At 43.5% G+C, this 16,732-nt stretch overlaps 3 protein-coding genes across 3 annotated transcripts; 2 read left to right on the top strand and 1 right to left on the bottom strand.

Annotated features, from left to right (window-relative positions):
• Nucleotides 1-1,193: 1,193 nt before the first annotated feature.
• On the top strand, nucleotides 1,194-2,354 carry gpr45 (G protein-coupled receptor 45; the record flags this gene model as incomplete). The annotated part of the gene is made up of 1 exon (XM_080753648.1): nucleotides 1,194-2,354. The coding sequence occupies one exon, from the start codon at nucleotides 1,194-1,196 to the stop codon at nucleotides 2,352-2,354; it is 1,161 nt and encodes a 386-aa protein (XP_080609774.1).
• Nucleotides 2,355-3,780: 1,426 nt separating this feature from the next.
• Nucleotides 3,781-7,605, top strand: cUnh2orf49 (chromosome Un C2orf49 homolog; the record flags this gene model as incomplete). The annotated part of the gene is made up of 4 exons (XM_080753247.1): nucleotides 3,781-3,891; nucleotides 4,132-4,295; nucleotides 6,642-6,888; nucleotides 7,027-7,605. The coding sequence occupies 4 exons, from the start codon at nucleotides 3,781-3,783 to the stop codon at nucleotides 7,081-7,083; spliced, it is 579 nt and encodes a 192-aa protein (XP_080609373.1). The 3' UTR covers nucleotides 7,084-7,605.
• A 1,623-nt stretch (nucleotides 7,606-9,228) lies between these two features.
• fhl2a (four and a half LIM domains 2a) lies at nucleotides 9,229-14,320 on the bottom strand (the record flags this gene model as incomplete). Its single annotated transcript, XM_080752476.1, has 5 exons — nucleotides 9,229-9,380; nucleotides 9,947-10,133; nucleotides 10,648-10,817; nucleotides 13,251-13,425; nucleotides 14,165-14,320. 5 exons carry the CDS (start codon nucleotides 14,318-14,320, stop codon nucleotides 9,229-9,231), a joined length of 840 nt encoding a protein of 279 aa, XP_080608602.1.
• Nucleotides 14,321-16,732: the final 2,412 nt, after the last annotated feature.

The following is a 16,732-nucleotide window of genomic DNA, read 5'->3' on the forward strand; positions in this document are numbered from 1 at the left end:
GTACAGTATATTGATTCTTTTCCTATCGATTATTCTATTGTTTACTTTATCGATCAATCAACTGGGCGATCAATTCTCTTCTCTCCTCCAGGTCCAGTCTGCCATTCCAGGTTCAGGCCTGTACATCTGACACGCACACACGCGCACACACACACACACACACACACACACACACACACACACACACACACACACACACACACACACACACACACACACACACACACACACACACACACACACACACACACACACACACACACAGCATTCATTGCAAGAGGAGCAACAAAGGTGTCCTGTGAATGAATGCTTGTGAAGATGCTTCTGATGGCGGTTGTATCAAGCACCAAGACTGTACCCAAGCTTCACATTCTACTAAGCCAACAGAGGACAGACAGGTGTGTGTGTGTGTGTGTGTGTGCGCTTGTGTTTTAATAAGTATGCAGCACAATTGTGTGTATACGTGGCAGTCTGTTTGTGTCCAGTGTGTATTTTGAGAATGTATGCAGTATGTGCATGTGTCTGTGTGAACGTTCACAGCTCAGCTGCTCAAGTCTGTTAATCATCAACCTGATTCAAGTCCACAGCCAGTTAACAGCATGGCTGTCATAATCCATGGGACCATGTCATGTACTCTGCAGGACTCTAGAGCAGTGGTTCTCAAACCTTTTCATGTCAAGGACCCCCATTTGAAAACATTTTGTGCCAGGGACCCACATCCAAGATTTGTGTTAGAATGTTTGTGTGGTGTGTTCTTGTAGATCGTCTATTTTCAAAATAGATGATGTATTGATTTTGTACTGATTTTGATGCTATATTATCTCATTTTAGCTGGTACCCCTCAAGGACCCCTGTGGATCCCCACCGAACCCCACTTTGAGAACCACTGCTTTAGACTATGTGAATATGCTGGTCCTATGGCTTAGATCTGGCCCTTCTGAGTACCAAATCTATCCAGTCATTGTCTTTGGAAGCCACGTCATATCATCATATCATAATGCAAAACCACCCAAAAATCCTAAGAGGTCTTTGGTTGTTTTACACATTGCTCACAGTATGCATGTTCTTCCTTTTCCGTTTCAGATATTGCCATGGATGACCACCAGAGAGAGAAGAGACATTGAAATAGAAACCACAATAATAATCATCATGAACGTCTGCTCTTGTACAGACATTGCATGATAATTGTTGCCATGGCATTTTGTAATGAAAGCCTGCTGGAAGACTGTGACCTCATGGAGCCAGACAACATGGAGGAAGTGGCACAAAGTCTGCCATCAGAGCCTGGGACTCCTCTCATGCCTGTAACTCTGCGCATTACTCTGGCAGCTATAATGATCTTCATGATTACTATCGGCTTCCTGGGCAATGCCATAGTTTGTCTGATTGTTTACCAGAAGCCTGCCATGCGCTCCGCCATCAACCTCCTCCTGGCCACCTTGGCATTCTCAGACATTATGCTTTCTCTGCTCTGCATGCCCTTCACTGCCGTCACTGTCGCGACGGCTGACTGGCGCTTTGGAAGTGGGTTCTGCCGGGCATCGATCATGCTATATTGGCTATTTGTCCTGGAGGGCGTGTCTATCCTCCTCATAATAAGCGTGGATCGTTTCCTCATCATCGTACAACGGCAGGACAAGCTGACCCCTCATAGAGCCAAACTGCTGATTGTAGCTTCCTGGGCCCTGAGCCTGTGTGTGGCTCTCCCATCTGTAGTGGGGTGGAGGGCCGGGGCAGCAGGTATCGGGGGCGCCTGGGCCCCACAGTGTGTGCTGGGATACAGTGAATCTCTGGCTGACCGAGGCTACACAATACTGCTGGCCGTGGCCGTGTTCTTTGTGCCGTTTGGTGTCATGCTCTACTCCTACCTGTGCATACTCAACACGGTGCGTCGCAACGCGCTGCGTATCCACAACCACACCAGTGAGCATTCTTGCCTGCCTGCCCTCAACCAAGTCAGCAAACTGGGTCTGACCGGGCTGCAGCGCCCCCCTCAGGTCAATGTCGACATGAGCTTCAAGACAAGGGCCTTCACCACCATCCTGATCCTCTTCATCGGGTTCTCGGTATGCTGGTTGCCCCACACGGTGGTCAGCCTCTTGGCCGTGTTCAGCCGGCAGTTCTACTACAGCACAGCCTTCTATCCAGTCAGTGTAGGCGCGCTGTGGCTCAGCTACCTGAAGACGGTTTTCAACCCTGTCATCTACTGCTGGAGGATCAGGAAGTTCAGGGAGGCATGCCTGGAGTTCATGCCCAAGAGTTGCAGACTGTGTCCTAGGATGCCGGGTAGGAGCCGTCGAAGGGTGAGGCCCAGCAACATCTATGTGTGCAGTGAAACCCAATCAGCTGTGTGAAGAAGAGGCGATGCTAAATCTCTGGTATACAGGAATCAGCAATTGTTTTGTCTGCTATTAACTGCTGCAAAGGACGGTCAGGACCTTAAATATAAAGCTTCAACTGCTCTTGGTACCATGACACAATATGATCTTTACTGCCTCTCAGAGTTACTGCCGCTCAAATATAATGTCCAGTTGTTTTTGATCTTTCACGACTTGATCCTAGTCTGTTCTAGGACTACCGGTACTTCCACTTGGATCTTCAAATTATCATATACAATTAACTTCCTGACTTGAGAAGCACAAATAACAAATAATGTGTTCATTTGACAGAATTCTTCTGAGGGTGGTGCAGTTATTGTTATTCCAACAATGTAATGTGTATTTAAAAGTCTATAAGTACTGTTCATTTGATGGTTTGGTTTGGAAGCCTTGTCAGCATATTGTGAAAATATAGCAGAAAACTGTCAGGAGAGTGAGTGAGCGAGCGAGCGAGCGAGCGAGCGAGCAAGCGCATTATATATTTTATTACATTTGTCCTAATTAAAAGGTGCTGTAAGTGATTATTTTTTGGCTATTTTTTAATTATTATTATTAAAGGGTTAAAGGGATATTTCACTTTCAAAAAAACTTTTGGTCATTTGGTGGCAAACACAGATCAGCTGGCAATCAGCTTTTTCAGTGTCAATTATATAGGCTGTTTTCTCTATTGATTATGAATATGTACTACTGTATCTCATTCACCAAAGAACACAATACACTGTAGGTCATGTGCTTTATTTTGGGGCTATACGCATTGTTTAAACCTACAATGAGAATTGACAAAGACAAGTCTAACCCTTTACTTAAGTAAAAGTATCAATACTGCAATGTAGAAATACTTTGACTGAAGTAAAAGTAAAAGAAAGGAAAGAAAGGAATTCAAAATTCACTTGAGTGAGCCTACAACAGTTTTGGCATCAAAATGTATTTAAAGTAGGCTACTCAATATGCAGAATGTCCTGTTTTCAAAAACTAAAATATTTTGAAAATAGCAGATCTAAAAGCCCTAGATCGTCTATTTTCAAATGGCCGAAATGTATAGGCTATTAGGCTTGAAGTGTTTAATGTATGTTTTGAAATAATATTCAATCTACAAAGTAACTTTCAAATAAATAAAAGTAAAAGTACAATATTTGCCTGTGAGATGTAGTAGTGGAGTAGAAGTCAAAGTATTGGAAGAATAGCCTACTCGAGTAAAGTACAAAAGAAAATGTAAAAAAAGGTAAGTAGATTTACTTACATCACTCACTGGGCATCACTAACCTCGCATCACCAGACTTTCCACTTTGGGGGAAAGGCCAAGGGCATCAGCATTCAGCATCACTATGTGCCTCTGCCACCAGCATCCAAAAATGACCATTGTTTTATCACGCGGAGGATGCTGGGAGAGTAGGTTTCAAAGATGGCGACCTACACAGGACAAGAAGAGAAAGACAAATCTGCCTCGAATGCAGATCTATTACTACACCCTGAGCTCTTGTCTCAGGACTTTGTGAAACTAATGTTAAGCGAGGTAAGGACACTTGAAAGGAATAAAGGCAAAAGCCTCCCTGTCTTGAGTGATAACAACAACTACGCATAACGTTAGCCAACAGGCTAAAGTATGTGTAATCTCATTCATGAGATTCCCTGCTATGGGGGCTTGCCGCTTGATTGTACGTAACATTTCGTTTTTGTACGGTTGGGTATACACTGCCAACAAATTGTGCTGTTTTTGATCATGGTAGTTAATTTCAACTCATTTCTGGGACAGAAAAAGATCAGAACCAGAGATCATGAGAGCCACGACGGGCTCACGGAGCTCTATCTGCGGCATGTCATCCCGCTCCCGCAGAGGAACTTGCCCGACAACCGCTGGGGTAAGAAGATGGAGAAGTCCCGAGCAAGACAGGCATCTGCTGGAGAACGATCGAACAGGTAACAAATAAAATAAGCCCTATAGACCCGTTTGGAACCTCACTCACGAGTAGTGGAGTCTACAACAGGGCTAAATGAGCACATGCAAGGAATATAGGAAAGGTCGACCTAAAACAAAGTCGACCCAAACTCGTTTCCCAACGGGTCTGTGGCATTAAGCTAGATGCAGAATAGACCGAAATCTAATCTTTGCTTCTGGGGGTCCCTGGAACAAAATATTTTGCAATAGGGGTCCATCCGTGGAACAAAATATTTTGAGATGGGGGTCTGCGGTCACTGATGGGCACATTCTAATTATGTCTTCTAAATCCTAAAAGCTTTCCTGAAAAAACTGATGTTGCTTGATTGATTGATTGATTGATTGAAGGCTTTATTAGAAGTTTGCATAGGAAAAGGTACAGTTTCATGACGGTACAGTTCACTGGTACAAGGTCTACTAAAAGGAGATCCTGAAAAGACTAAGCTTATTTCAACAGGAAACCATTAAAGTATCTCATATAACATTGAATGACAGACGAATAGAACACAGTACTATGCAGTAGATATGTAAATAAAAGAAAATGAGAGAGAAAAAAAAAAGAGAAAACAGTAAGTCTAAACAAACAGTAAGTATATACAAAGAAGGGGCAGGGGAAATTAAGTCACCCAGAGGCGGCACAGCAGTTAAGGTTACAGGACAGTAAGAAAAAGAAAAAGGACTGTTGTGTACAGCCGAGCGACAAAAACAAACAAGAAATGCTATAATTGTTTCTCAAACTTTGTCATGTCAAGGACCCCCAGAATGATATGTATCTGGCCACAGACCCCCATCGCAAAATATTTTGTTCCAGGGACCCCCAGAAGCAAAGATTTGATTTTGGTCTATTCCGCATCAAGCTTAAGGCCACAGACCCGTTGGGAAACGAGTTTGGGTCGACTTTGTTTTAGGTCGACCTTTCCTGCTACCCATGCAGGCTCCCTGAGTCCCTGTGTAGCCTGGTACTCACCCAATAATGAATTGCTGCGACTTGGAGTCAGACATTTGTGCTCTGTTTCATATTAAAAATGTCTGGCAGAAAACGTGTATTTAGTAAAATATCTCCACTTTCCACAAGCTTTGCGCGGACAATATTCTATGTCCGCGATAGGGACAGAAATGACTGTTGGACTGAACATATTATGAACGTACTGGGCAGTGGGCACACTAGCCCTAGATTGTCTGTGATTACTGATATAGCTTACATCTTCAAAATACCCAGCCGCCATAGATCAGTCCTGCATTGCATTGGGAAAACATAGGCTGACTAAAACAGTGTTTAAAATTTTTTAAAAGCGTTTAAAATTTAAATGCTTGTTTCATTTTCTTGGCTGCTAAAAATGGAAACATCTGAGAGGTTGTGTTGACCTTTTTCATTTTGGATACAGATGCGTGGAAAAGTGTAAGAATCATGCGTCTTGGCCAATATTAGCCAGTGATTCACGATTTGAGTGGAACCTTATCTCAGGAGCTATCCACAGGTTTCCAACGCCCCATAGTGCATTGCGCAGACGTTGTACCGAGGTTCCGGCGCCGCAGCCGAGTGCGATTTACAAGCTCACAACGGGTTGCATCTGCGACGTGACGTGTGAGCTTGTATGTCTGCTGTTAAACCGGAAGTGTGGTCCAAATAATCTCCAGTAAACTCCCGCGGAAACAGGTGGATATAGCGGAGGGAGAGGTTCCAAATGGGGCTAGGGGCACACAAGTGAAGGTGACTATTAATTAACCTGCGCCAATCTCAACGCACCTGTGAATTGTGTTAAACTGATTTTGATGCTGTATTAAATAATTTAGCTAGGATCCCTGAGATAACCTCTCAGTGTGTATGTATTTTTTTTTTATTGTAGTAGCCTACACAATGTAAACAATTAGCAGGGCTGTAGTATGACTGTAGGCCTAGTGTGTCAATGGGCAGGTTCGGCCTGCCCTATGTTGTGATCAGAAAGGTAAAAAACTCATTCAAGGTCCAGTCCCAACCTTTAAAGCTGGTGGTCTTACGTCTGCTTGTTTACTCTTTGATTGTTTACTCTTTTATAGTTTTTTTTTTACTTTAAGTTTAGCTATCTGCTCTTACCTGTATAGGCTATGTCCTGTATTTCATGCTGCTATTAATATTGAATTTCCCTCTGGGAATAAAAAAAAAGTCTACTGTATATGTCAGAGGTGAAAAGTTAAATTGGTTCATTCAATCACTGAAACGCTGACCGCTTTTGTGGTAGGCTAGTATATTTATTTCAGGTATAATGTGCTTATTGTTCCACTGCTCATGGTACCATACAGCCGGTAATGACTTTTGTTGTCACTGTTGTTTGATTTTTCTATTCCAGTAATGATCACAACAGGAAGAGGCCTCCGATTGTGTTTCATGGCAGCTCCTCTCACTCTGGTCCACTAAAAGTAAAGAAATCAGAGGGAAGCGCAGCATCAACAGCGGTCAATGACAGGTTAAAACCACCTCCTTCCATGAACGTGGCTAACCCCGTCCGTAAGCTGTCTGCCACCACGTCTTCATCCTCCCATCTTTCTTTCAGCAGCACTGAGACAAATGACCTCAAACGAGAAGCAGACAGCTCGGTATGGAAGCTCATCCTCTTTGTTTCTTACATTTTTGGATACATTTTACCGTACTTTAAATAACCCCTTTGTATGTTTTCCTTTATACGCTTAGAAAGGTTTTTAATCCACACACACACACTTTCTCTTTTACTCCAGGGTGTGTTGAAGTCTCCAGAACTGAAGAAAAGAATACAGCATGTGACATGGCCTTGATCTCTAATCTTTTTGAGGAAGACCTGTCGAAGAAAAGACTAGGCCACATGGTGGTCACGAAACATCTCGTCCTCACACCCCCATCTCAGTATCCCTAACTTCTTGCATAAAGGGTGCAATTGGAAAGTGGAAACCACCTCAACCCTTACATGTAGGTCATCTTATTGTCCTGTCTTGCAGTTCTAAGCTGCAAACCTGGAACTGGCAGAGTGCGTGATGACTCGTGAAGGTCTCTGGTGTCATGATGACCTTCCATGTCATTCTCTGTATCCCTCCCTCAAGTGCCCTTACTGCCAGCTCCCCAAGGTCCCGCACACTGAGACGGTGAAGGGCAAAGGACAGACTTTCTGTACAGAAATGTTGTACACGTTGATTTGTCTTAGTTGGTTGTCTGGCACTAGGTTGGAGTGTCAGCGGGGGAGGAGACAATTTCTTTGCCCGGTGGTTTATTTATTATCGTCTAAAATATTGCACTTGGAAAGTTGTTGAAATTGCAAATCTGTCCATTAAACAGATGTTTTATCTTCCTCTCAACACATAGTGTATCTAACAGGCATAATGAAGGAGGAAATTAATAATGTGGAGACTTGGATTCTTGGAGACTTGGAGTTTTCTTTTGATATAGGAAAATAAAAGCGTATAAACAGCAATTTAGAGAATACATAATGTGTGTATGTATGCAAATTTTAATAGGATTTATGGACTTCATCCATTTCTCTCTCTCTCTCTCGACATATTTGGATAAAGTCAGTTCCACTGTGTGACTGGTCAGGGTTTTTGCATTTTAGCACTGTTCTGTACACACACCATTGATATAGTGTACATATAACACCATATGATATTGAAGGGTTTATGCAGTTATGTCAAAACATAATTGGGTGAATATATCTCTTAAGTGTATTTGCACACTAGATGGAGCTAGAGATGTTGAATCAGTTAAGTTGAGCATTTAAATGCTTTGACTACAGGCTAAATAAAGAAAGCTGTCCCATTGAAACACTTTATTTCGATCTTAGACAAGCAGATTGAGTAAATGTCTTTGAAAAAATTTGATTCAGACAAATTGCCCTTTCAACAAACATTAACGGGAACAAGACTTGCCAAGCCCTTGAATCCAGTGTCAAATATGTTGTTTTTTTCTTTTAATTAAATGTTATTTATTCAGAAACGGCGTGTGAGCCAACAATGGATTCATTCATTAATGTCTGTTCTTAGCAATTCATTGTTTTGCAAGTGTTAATAATAAAAGCAGTTTAAGGTTTTAATTAATAGTGCCTTCATTACTAGAAAATAGTCTAAAGTTAAACTACTAGGTTCTGTGCTGCACTTGAAGACTGAGTTTCAGTGTTTGTTGATGTTCTATTTAAAAGTATGACAAATATACAAAAATAGGCGATCTGCAAGCTCACAATCTGTTGCATTGTGACACGTGAGCTTGCAGATCAGCTGTCTTTTGCTATTCTTTTATATTCAATCTACAAAAATGTGCATGCCCAAAATAAGGACTTGGGGCTGAAAGTGATCGACAAGAAGAATTCTGAATCTTACATCACTTTATGCACAACTCTATATAGCATTCAAAACAATACATCATAGTGTATTTCATGGGTTATTACAGCATTCATGCACACACTTTAAAAAGGATCATTACAATATCAAGCCGGTGCATGCAGGAAGGAGTAACAGGTTGATAATGTACAGTAATATGTAAGAGTATTCATTTCAAAACGCTACAGTTTACATCCATCCAATATATTTTTTAAATATTTAAATTTCATCCACACAAATTATATTAAAATTATATATTTTTTTAAAAGAAAAAGAATTCTAGGTAGCTAATAGCTATTGTGCTTTACAACCATATGGCAGCAATTGTCAGTAGTCAGTTTTCCAATAGAGAATATCATATTTTGAGATGAAAAGCTTTGTGAATTGAATAACATGGTTAGTTCTAGTACTCATTTTGCACGTCATATGCTGTACATTGAAAGCCATGCCAGACGGTACACAGTAAAATCCTCAATGTTGTTTTATCCATTTGCAAACGAACACTCCGAATTTTTACTGTGTATAGATGATTTGTATTTGTTCCGTGGTCATAAGGACGTTCCAATCAGATAGGCTGTCATCATCCCTTGCATTAAATCAGATGTCCTTGCCACACTCAGGGCATAGGATGTCATCGCGCTCGGTGAGAAAGCCACGGCCCACCAGAGAGACGGAGCATTTCTTGCAGTTGAAGCAGTCGTTGTGCCACTGGCGCTCTTCAAAGGAGATGTACTTGCTACCTCCAAGTCCTAAAGGGCGAGAATCAGGCCACACGTCATGAAAGAAATCAAACAAATAAAAAGGACAGGACAGTCTAATACAGGGGTCTTCAACAGGGGGTCCGGGACCCCTAGGGGGTCCTCAGAGTTACTACAGGGGGTCCTCCAAATCTTTTTGTGATAGAAACTTTTTTTTTCTCCTTTTTAAATTTTTATATTAACCACTTGAACCCTCGTGTCCATATTCAGAGAACTTTAGCAAAAAATAGCAGATCTACAAGCTCACAACGCCTCGCAGTAGATCTGCTATTTTTGGCAAAAAGCTTTTGTGTAGAGAGGAAAAAAGAGCACACTAAGTACAGAGAGAAGTATCAGTTCAAGTGGCTACATATCTGATAACACAAATTGACATGATTCCAAAATACACTGATGATTGTGCTGTCAATGAAACAATGCTGACGATGAAACTATTTGGAATCTGGTGGTCCCTGCTTCATCTCTCTCTCAGCTAAGGGGTCCTTGGCCTGAAAACGTTGAAGACCCCTGGTCTTATATAAAAGATGAATTACAGACAGGCGGTGAGGTCCAGCACTTACCACTGATAGGGGTGGTGCAGGAAGCACATTTCTTGGCATACAGGTTGCAGAAGCAGTTGAGGCAATAGGCAAAGTCATCCCTGGAGGTAAAGCGCTGTCCAGACAGCTGCTGCTTGCAGCTAGTGCACAGGAAGCAATCCTTGTGCCACGGCTGGTCACGATAGGTCACCCCGCCAGTGGTGATGGGCTGATGACAGAGGGAGAGCAAAACCATTGTGTAAGCCAGTGGTTCTCAAACCCTTTCATGTCAAGGACCCCCAAATTGACACCTATTAGCCCTTGGACCCCCATTTGAAAAGATACCCCAGGGACCCCTGTGAGAGAAGATTTTTACGGCTCTAGCAATGATTCCCAACCATTTTAATTTCAAGGGACCCCCAGTTTGACATGCATTATAGGCTACGGGCCCCCATTTAATGGCATTTCTATCTCTGGGACCCCAATTCATATAGTAAAATCAATGTTAATTTAAATCAGAGAGTGTACAAATGGGTCCATTTGGTTCCATTTGTACACTCTGAGTTACAGAGCCATAATGGTCCATTTGGCTCCTAACTATCATTTAGCTGGGGACCCTCTGGAACTCTCTCAAGGACCCCTTGGGGTCCCCGGACCCCACTTTGAGAACCAATGGTGTCCATTATCCATTCTGTTTCTGCCTCATGCTCATGATGTATGATCTGAGCATCCACGTGTCCCACCTTCTTGCAGTGCACACACTGCATGGCAAACTGCTTCTCATAGCAGGGCACACAGAAGTTATGGTTATCCTTGGGGATGAAGCTCTTGGTGCCAATGGGCTGCTGGCAGCGCTGGCAGGTAAAGCAGGTCTCATGCCAGCTGTTCCCCTTATGTTCCATCTTCCTGGACCCTATAGGAGAATCAAAAAGACAACGATTGTATTAACATACTATTCACTAGGAGAGACCAAGTATCAGACAAAAAAATAGGTTTAAGGTTGTTTATTGAAAGACCGAGCGCATGGTCGTTTATGGGCGCATCGCATGCGTGGCATGAGATGTGCGGCATAAACGGCCAAGAATGCAGAGTGCTAATGGTCATCTAAGATTAGCACTACACGCAAGCGTGCAGTGTGCAGCTTAGATGGTCAAGGGCACGAACAACATTTAGGTTTTGGTGTATGGTCGTTTATGGACGCATCGCATGCGCGGAATGAGATGTGTGGCATAAACGGCCAAGAATGCAGAGTGCTAATGTACATCTAAGGTCAGCACTACACGCGAGCGTGCAGTGTGCGGCTTAGATGGCCAAGGGCACGAACAACATTTAGCTTTTGGTGTATGGTCGTTTATGGGCGCATCGCATGCGTGGCATGGGACATGCAGCATAAACGGCCAAGATGCTGAGTGCGAAATAGTCATCTAAGGACATCACAACACGCAAGCGTGCTGTGTGTGGCTTAGATGGCTATGACGCCCGATCAGCATGGGGGGAGACCGTAGACGGCACGGTCATCGGGGCATGAATGACGTAGGTGCCGCTTTGGTCATCGGGGCATGGATGACGTGGGGGTGCCAGCATGGTCATCTAAGGTCACGCACCTTTCAAGCATGGTGTGTGCAGCTTGGATGGCCAAGGGCGTGAAATTACACTCTGAGTGCGTGGTCATCTAAGGTCAGCACCACACGCAAGTGTGTAGTGTGCAGCTTAGATGGCCATGGGCACGAGAATGACATTTGGGGTGCTGGCATGATCATCGAAGGTCATCACACACGCAAGCGTGTAGTGTGCGGCTAAGATGGTCAGGAGCACGGACGGAGGATGGCAGGCATGAGGGGGGAGGTTCCGGGGGGTCGCAGACCCAGGTACTTTGGCTTAGGGGTCAAGAGCATGCGTCCGTGCTGAAGTATGTAGAGAGACCCCACCTGGAACCTGTAGAGAGGATAGGGGTAGAAAAGAAAAGAAGAGGGAGGGAGGATGGGTTACCGGAAGCTATGCACGCCACCATTTTTTCAAGTTGGGTTTTTATACCACCGTGAATGGTAGAGGAGGAGTTGTCGGCTTGATAGGAGATAGGTGAGTGGTTGGCACGGGGTGGCATAGGTGGAGTTGCCAGTGGCTGTTGATTGTCCTCTGCTTGGCCACACCTCCCGAACTTCAGTTGTTCCAACTCCATGAGTAATCTTAAAACAATATATCTAACAACTGCGGTGGTTGTAGTTGGTCTACCTGTTCTTCTATTGAGACATATATATCCTTCAGGACCCCAGTAAGACTAGAGGCTCTAACACAGACGGCTTGGGGGCTCGCCCTTCCTCCTAATGGGGATGCTCTATTATATATATATATATATATATATATATATATATTTTTTTTTTTTTTTTTTATGGCAAAAAATGGCAAAGCTTACCATGCGGGTTTGTGTGAGTGCACGCCCCCTTGTGGGTGTGTGAGAAAAAAACAATCCATTGTAAACAATGCTGGAGCAGGGTTGATTCATTATGGTGCAACTCTGGAACCATTTGTCCGATTGACACATTTTTTTCCCCCACTGAATCACACAGTCTGTGTTCTATCAAAGACTGTGTTCTATAATGTATATATATATATATATATATATATATATATATATATATATATATATATATATATATATATATATATATATATATATTATATATGTGTATATTTATATATATATATATATATATTATATATTATCTTTTTTATATATATATATTTATATATATATTTCTTGTATTTATTTTCATGAAAAGGTGGAGAAAAATAACAAAATCCTGGCACACCTTAGCCTGATACTTCAGTCCGCACATCACCACCCCCTGTTGGTGGGTGGTGTGAGATGTCTGGCGCTCGCAGTCAGGCAAGGCACACCTAGCCTGACTGCAAGCGTCAGACTCTATCACACACCACCACTACCAACAGGGGGTGGTGTTGTGCAGTCTGGTTTATTAACCAGGCACACCTACCTTGGAGCCATTTTTCCCTCTGGCATCCAACCTATCTACGGTAGTTTGTAGCTTGATTTTGTTTATATTCTTTGCGCCACAGAAGATGTCACAGTTGTACTCATTGACATAATATAACGTGTGATATTCAGAGACCTATTTTGAACTTATTTGAATTAGCCTACAAAGTCATATCATTTTGTAGTGTTAAAGTGAGAGCAATTTGCAAGTTTGTAATCATTGATGCAAATGAAAACAAAAAAGCTGAGTATTTCTGAATACCTTCCAGATTAATTTAGATATTTGGTTTAATTTGGCGCACATGGACTGATTCATGACATTTCATAAATAGTTTTTGGCCTTTTTCTTCCTACCTGGCATGATGGTCTTCTTGCAATCGTGGCACTTGGAGGAGTACTCGTTGGAGTAGCACTCAGTGCAGAGCAGCTGCTCATCCTTGGTGGAGAAGGGCTTGTCCACCAGTGAGCGCTTGCACTGGAAGCACTGGAAACATTCCTCATGCCAATGTCTGTCCTTGTAGGACAAGTCCTGCAAAGGGGAACCAGCAGGACAGTTATAGGATGAATTCTGCAGCCTACTTCAGTGGTTCTCAACCTGTGGGTCGGGACCCCCAGAAGGGTCCCCAAAATGTTGGGGGGGTCCGCAGATGTTTAGCTAAATGTTAACATTGTTTTCCTACTCAACAGTAAACAGACCAACATACAGTATAAATGTATCTGCACATTTCTAAAGTGACAATTTAAGGACTTTAAATACCTTTTTAGTACCTCAGGTCAAACATTGGTCAAATTGTTAAATACAAAACAACTAGAGGCAGAAATTGTGAAAATAGCAGATCTACATGCTCACAACACAACGCAAGGCGTTGTGAGCATGTAGATCGGCTATTTTCACAATGGAATAGATAGAGTCAAATTAAATGTAATGCCAACTCCTACAATTCCAAGTGCTTGTGCAGGGTGTGTGGGGGGGTCCCTGTTAAAATATGATTATTTTGGGGGCCGCGGCCTGAAAAGGTTGAGAACCACTGGCCTACTTCATGACCTGAGACAGAGTCAGGTTGGGTGTGTGTGTGTGTAAAGCCAAATACTACAGTATGAAAAATAACATATTTGAGAAGATCCGTTGTTTTTCAGTGAGCGACACTGTGTCATACATTAAACTTGCATTCACCAGGCTTTCCATAGTACCTGTGGAAAGTCTGATCTAGAGCCTAGAGCCCGCCTACTGTATCTGCTAATTTTCACACAAATTAAAGGTTTCCTACCCTGGTGTTGCAGCCAATGGGCTTCTTGCACTGCTCACAGGTGTTGGAGTACAGGCTCTCGTAACATTTCACACAGTAGGGGTTCTCCTCCCGGAGCACATACTTCTTCCCAAACAGGGATTCCTTGCAGTAGTGGCAGTCATAGCGCTCTGTCATCTTGGCTCTAGGACCCTCCTGATGAGATGGAGATGAGAGAGGGAGCGTCTTAGTGTCAAATCTAATTGAGTTGGCGAGTGCATGTGATTGGTGCCTTTGAAGAGCATCGAGGGTGCCTTCAACATAGCAGAAGTACTAGGAAGCTGTTGACAGGTAGACCGTCTGGCAATGTTCACACTTATAGTCGATGGGGTTTATTTTATGCCCGTGCTTACTGGAGAATTTTGTGTGGTTGCCAATGTTTACTCGGAGTCAGAGACATAAGACATAATATTAAGTTGGGCCAAATGCGTCTTTGAACTTATAACATCTCCAAGATTGGGCACAAGAGATTTCAGTTTTGTCGTTACCGATAGTAGTTTTTTTAATCTCTCTCTTGTGTCTCTCAGCCAAAGCAGTCCTTCATTCTACCCTGGTGTCAGACGTGGAGGGTGACAGTTGAGAACATTCTAAATAGCTTCTATCAGTCATGCTTAGAGAGACGGTCAATTTTTAGCCTTGTTTGCATGCCAGTGCTTTCTATGCCACTGTACGCTGACCCATCCATCACCTCACCTTCAGCTGTCAGCACCACATCACAGTACAGTATCAGAGCACAGTGTGTGTGTGTGTGTGTGTGTGTGTGTGTGTGTGTGTGTGTGTGTGTGTGTGTGTGTGTGTGTGTGTGTGTGTGTGTGTGTGTGCGACTGTGCGTGCGCGCATGCGTCTGTCTGACTGTCTGTAAGCAAGTTTAAATAGTACTCTGTAATAATGGCTACTCACGATCTGCAGCTGTTATCAACACTCCCCTCTGTTAAGCCCTCTGGTTATCCCCAACTGCGTCTGGACAGCCTCGCTCTGCCGACCAAGGAGTGTGTGTGTGTGTGCGCGTGCGTGCGTGCGTGCGTGCGTGTGTGTGTGTGTGTGTGTGTGATAGTAAGTGAGGGAGAGAGTTAGAAAGACAGTGCACTTCTCTAGCATTACCAAGCCCACTGCTCCCTGATACTGCCGTGCTTTTGTCTTTTCAACTATTTCCCCTTCTCTCTCACACCCACCCACGCACACACGCAGACACACACACAAACACATGGGTCTTGTCTGCCCATTTATTCCTCAGCCATGCTTTGACCATATAAGGACGCAGAGACTGGAAAACTTCAGTCTTCCCCGCTCCGATAAATTCCTTCTTTCTCACTGTTTCACACTTTTCCGCTCATTTTTCCCCCAGCAAGCTGTTTCCCTCTCTTCTTATTTGTGTTCTGCTTTTGACATGATGTACCTCCTTCCACAGCACGTTCATTGTCACCCCCTTTGTTCCTGTGATAGTTTACCATCTCTGACGGTTCAATATTTGCCCTATCAGACAAGAAGCTGTTCTCATCAGACGAGAAACGGTTCACTCAAGGTGAAAGGCTGTTCATATCAGTCGAGAGACTGTTGATATCAGGAAAAAATCTGTTCATGACATTGGCGACTTTTTGACCACCCACAATCGTTCAAATTGAAATGGCATCCATAGGGCCGGCATGACGCTTGACATTCGTAGACGATCCCAGATGCCGTAATAGCTTTTCACCCTCTCCACCCCTCCCCACATTCCCTCATTGTCTGATGCTCCCACCATGACTCACCTAGCTTATATAAGGGTTTATCTGAACCCTAAAAATAAAAACGGTTAATCTGAACTACCACGAATAAAATCTCCAGCTATTCAAAAATGTCAGGCAGCTGTTTCCGAGCTTCTGTGTTCCCTTTGATGCCGACCATCTGGGACGGGAGTCAGCTAACACCAAATGGAGTGCCAGCCAGATACAGTAGATAAGCCCTTGACCGGTGCCCAGCCAGGCCAGAGTATCACACATGACTCTTAAGACAACAAGTTTATCTGTGAAGGTAGAAACGTATTCAAAGTTGACTTTGAAATCGTGTCAAGGAAGCAGAAGGAGCATGCACTCGCTCTCCCTCCAAGGAAGATCTTTCTAGAATTTTCCATTGGCAGACTGAGATATAGCATCTCCTTTTTTTGGTGTGTGTGTGTGTGTGTGTGTGTGTGTGTGTGTGTGTGTGTGTGTGTGTGTGTGTGTGTGTGTTTGTTTGTTTGTTGTGTGTGTGTGTGTGTGTGTGTGTGTGTGTGTGTGTGTGTGTGTGTGTGTGTGTGTGTGTGTGTGTGTGTGTGTGTGTGTGTGTGCGTGCGTGCGTGCGTGCGTGCGTGCGTGCGTGTGTGTGTGTTTGTGTGTGTGTGTGGGAAATTCAAACCTGTGACCCTCTAGTCACAAGCTAATGGTCCTATCCATTAGGATGTCACGATCCTCTAGCTGAATTGAAGTCACATGTATGCGCAGGAATGCATGCGCACATACACCTGCAAGCACACACTCTCTCATGTAGCCACTTATGTGCACCTCAAGCACAGCAGCACGAATAGTGCTGGCA

The sequence above is a fragment of the Nannobrachium achirus genome (assembly GCF_963921795.1).
Source record: "Nannobrachium achirus genome assembly, chromosome: 22".
NCBI classification, from domain to species: Eukaryota; Metazoa; Chordata; class Actinopteri; order Myctophiformes; family Myctophidae; genus Nannobrachium; species Nannobrachium achirus.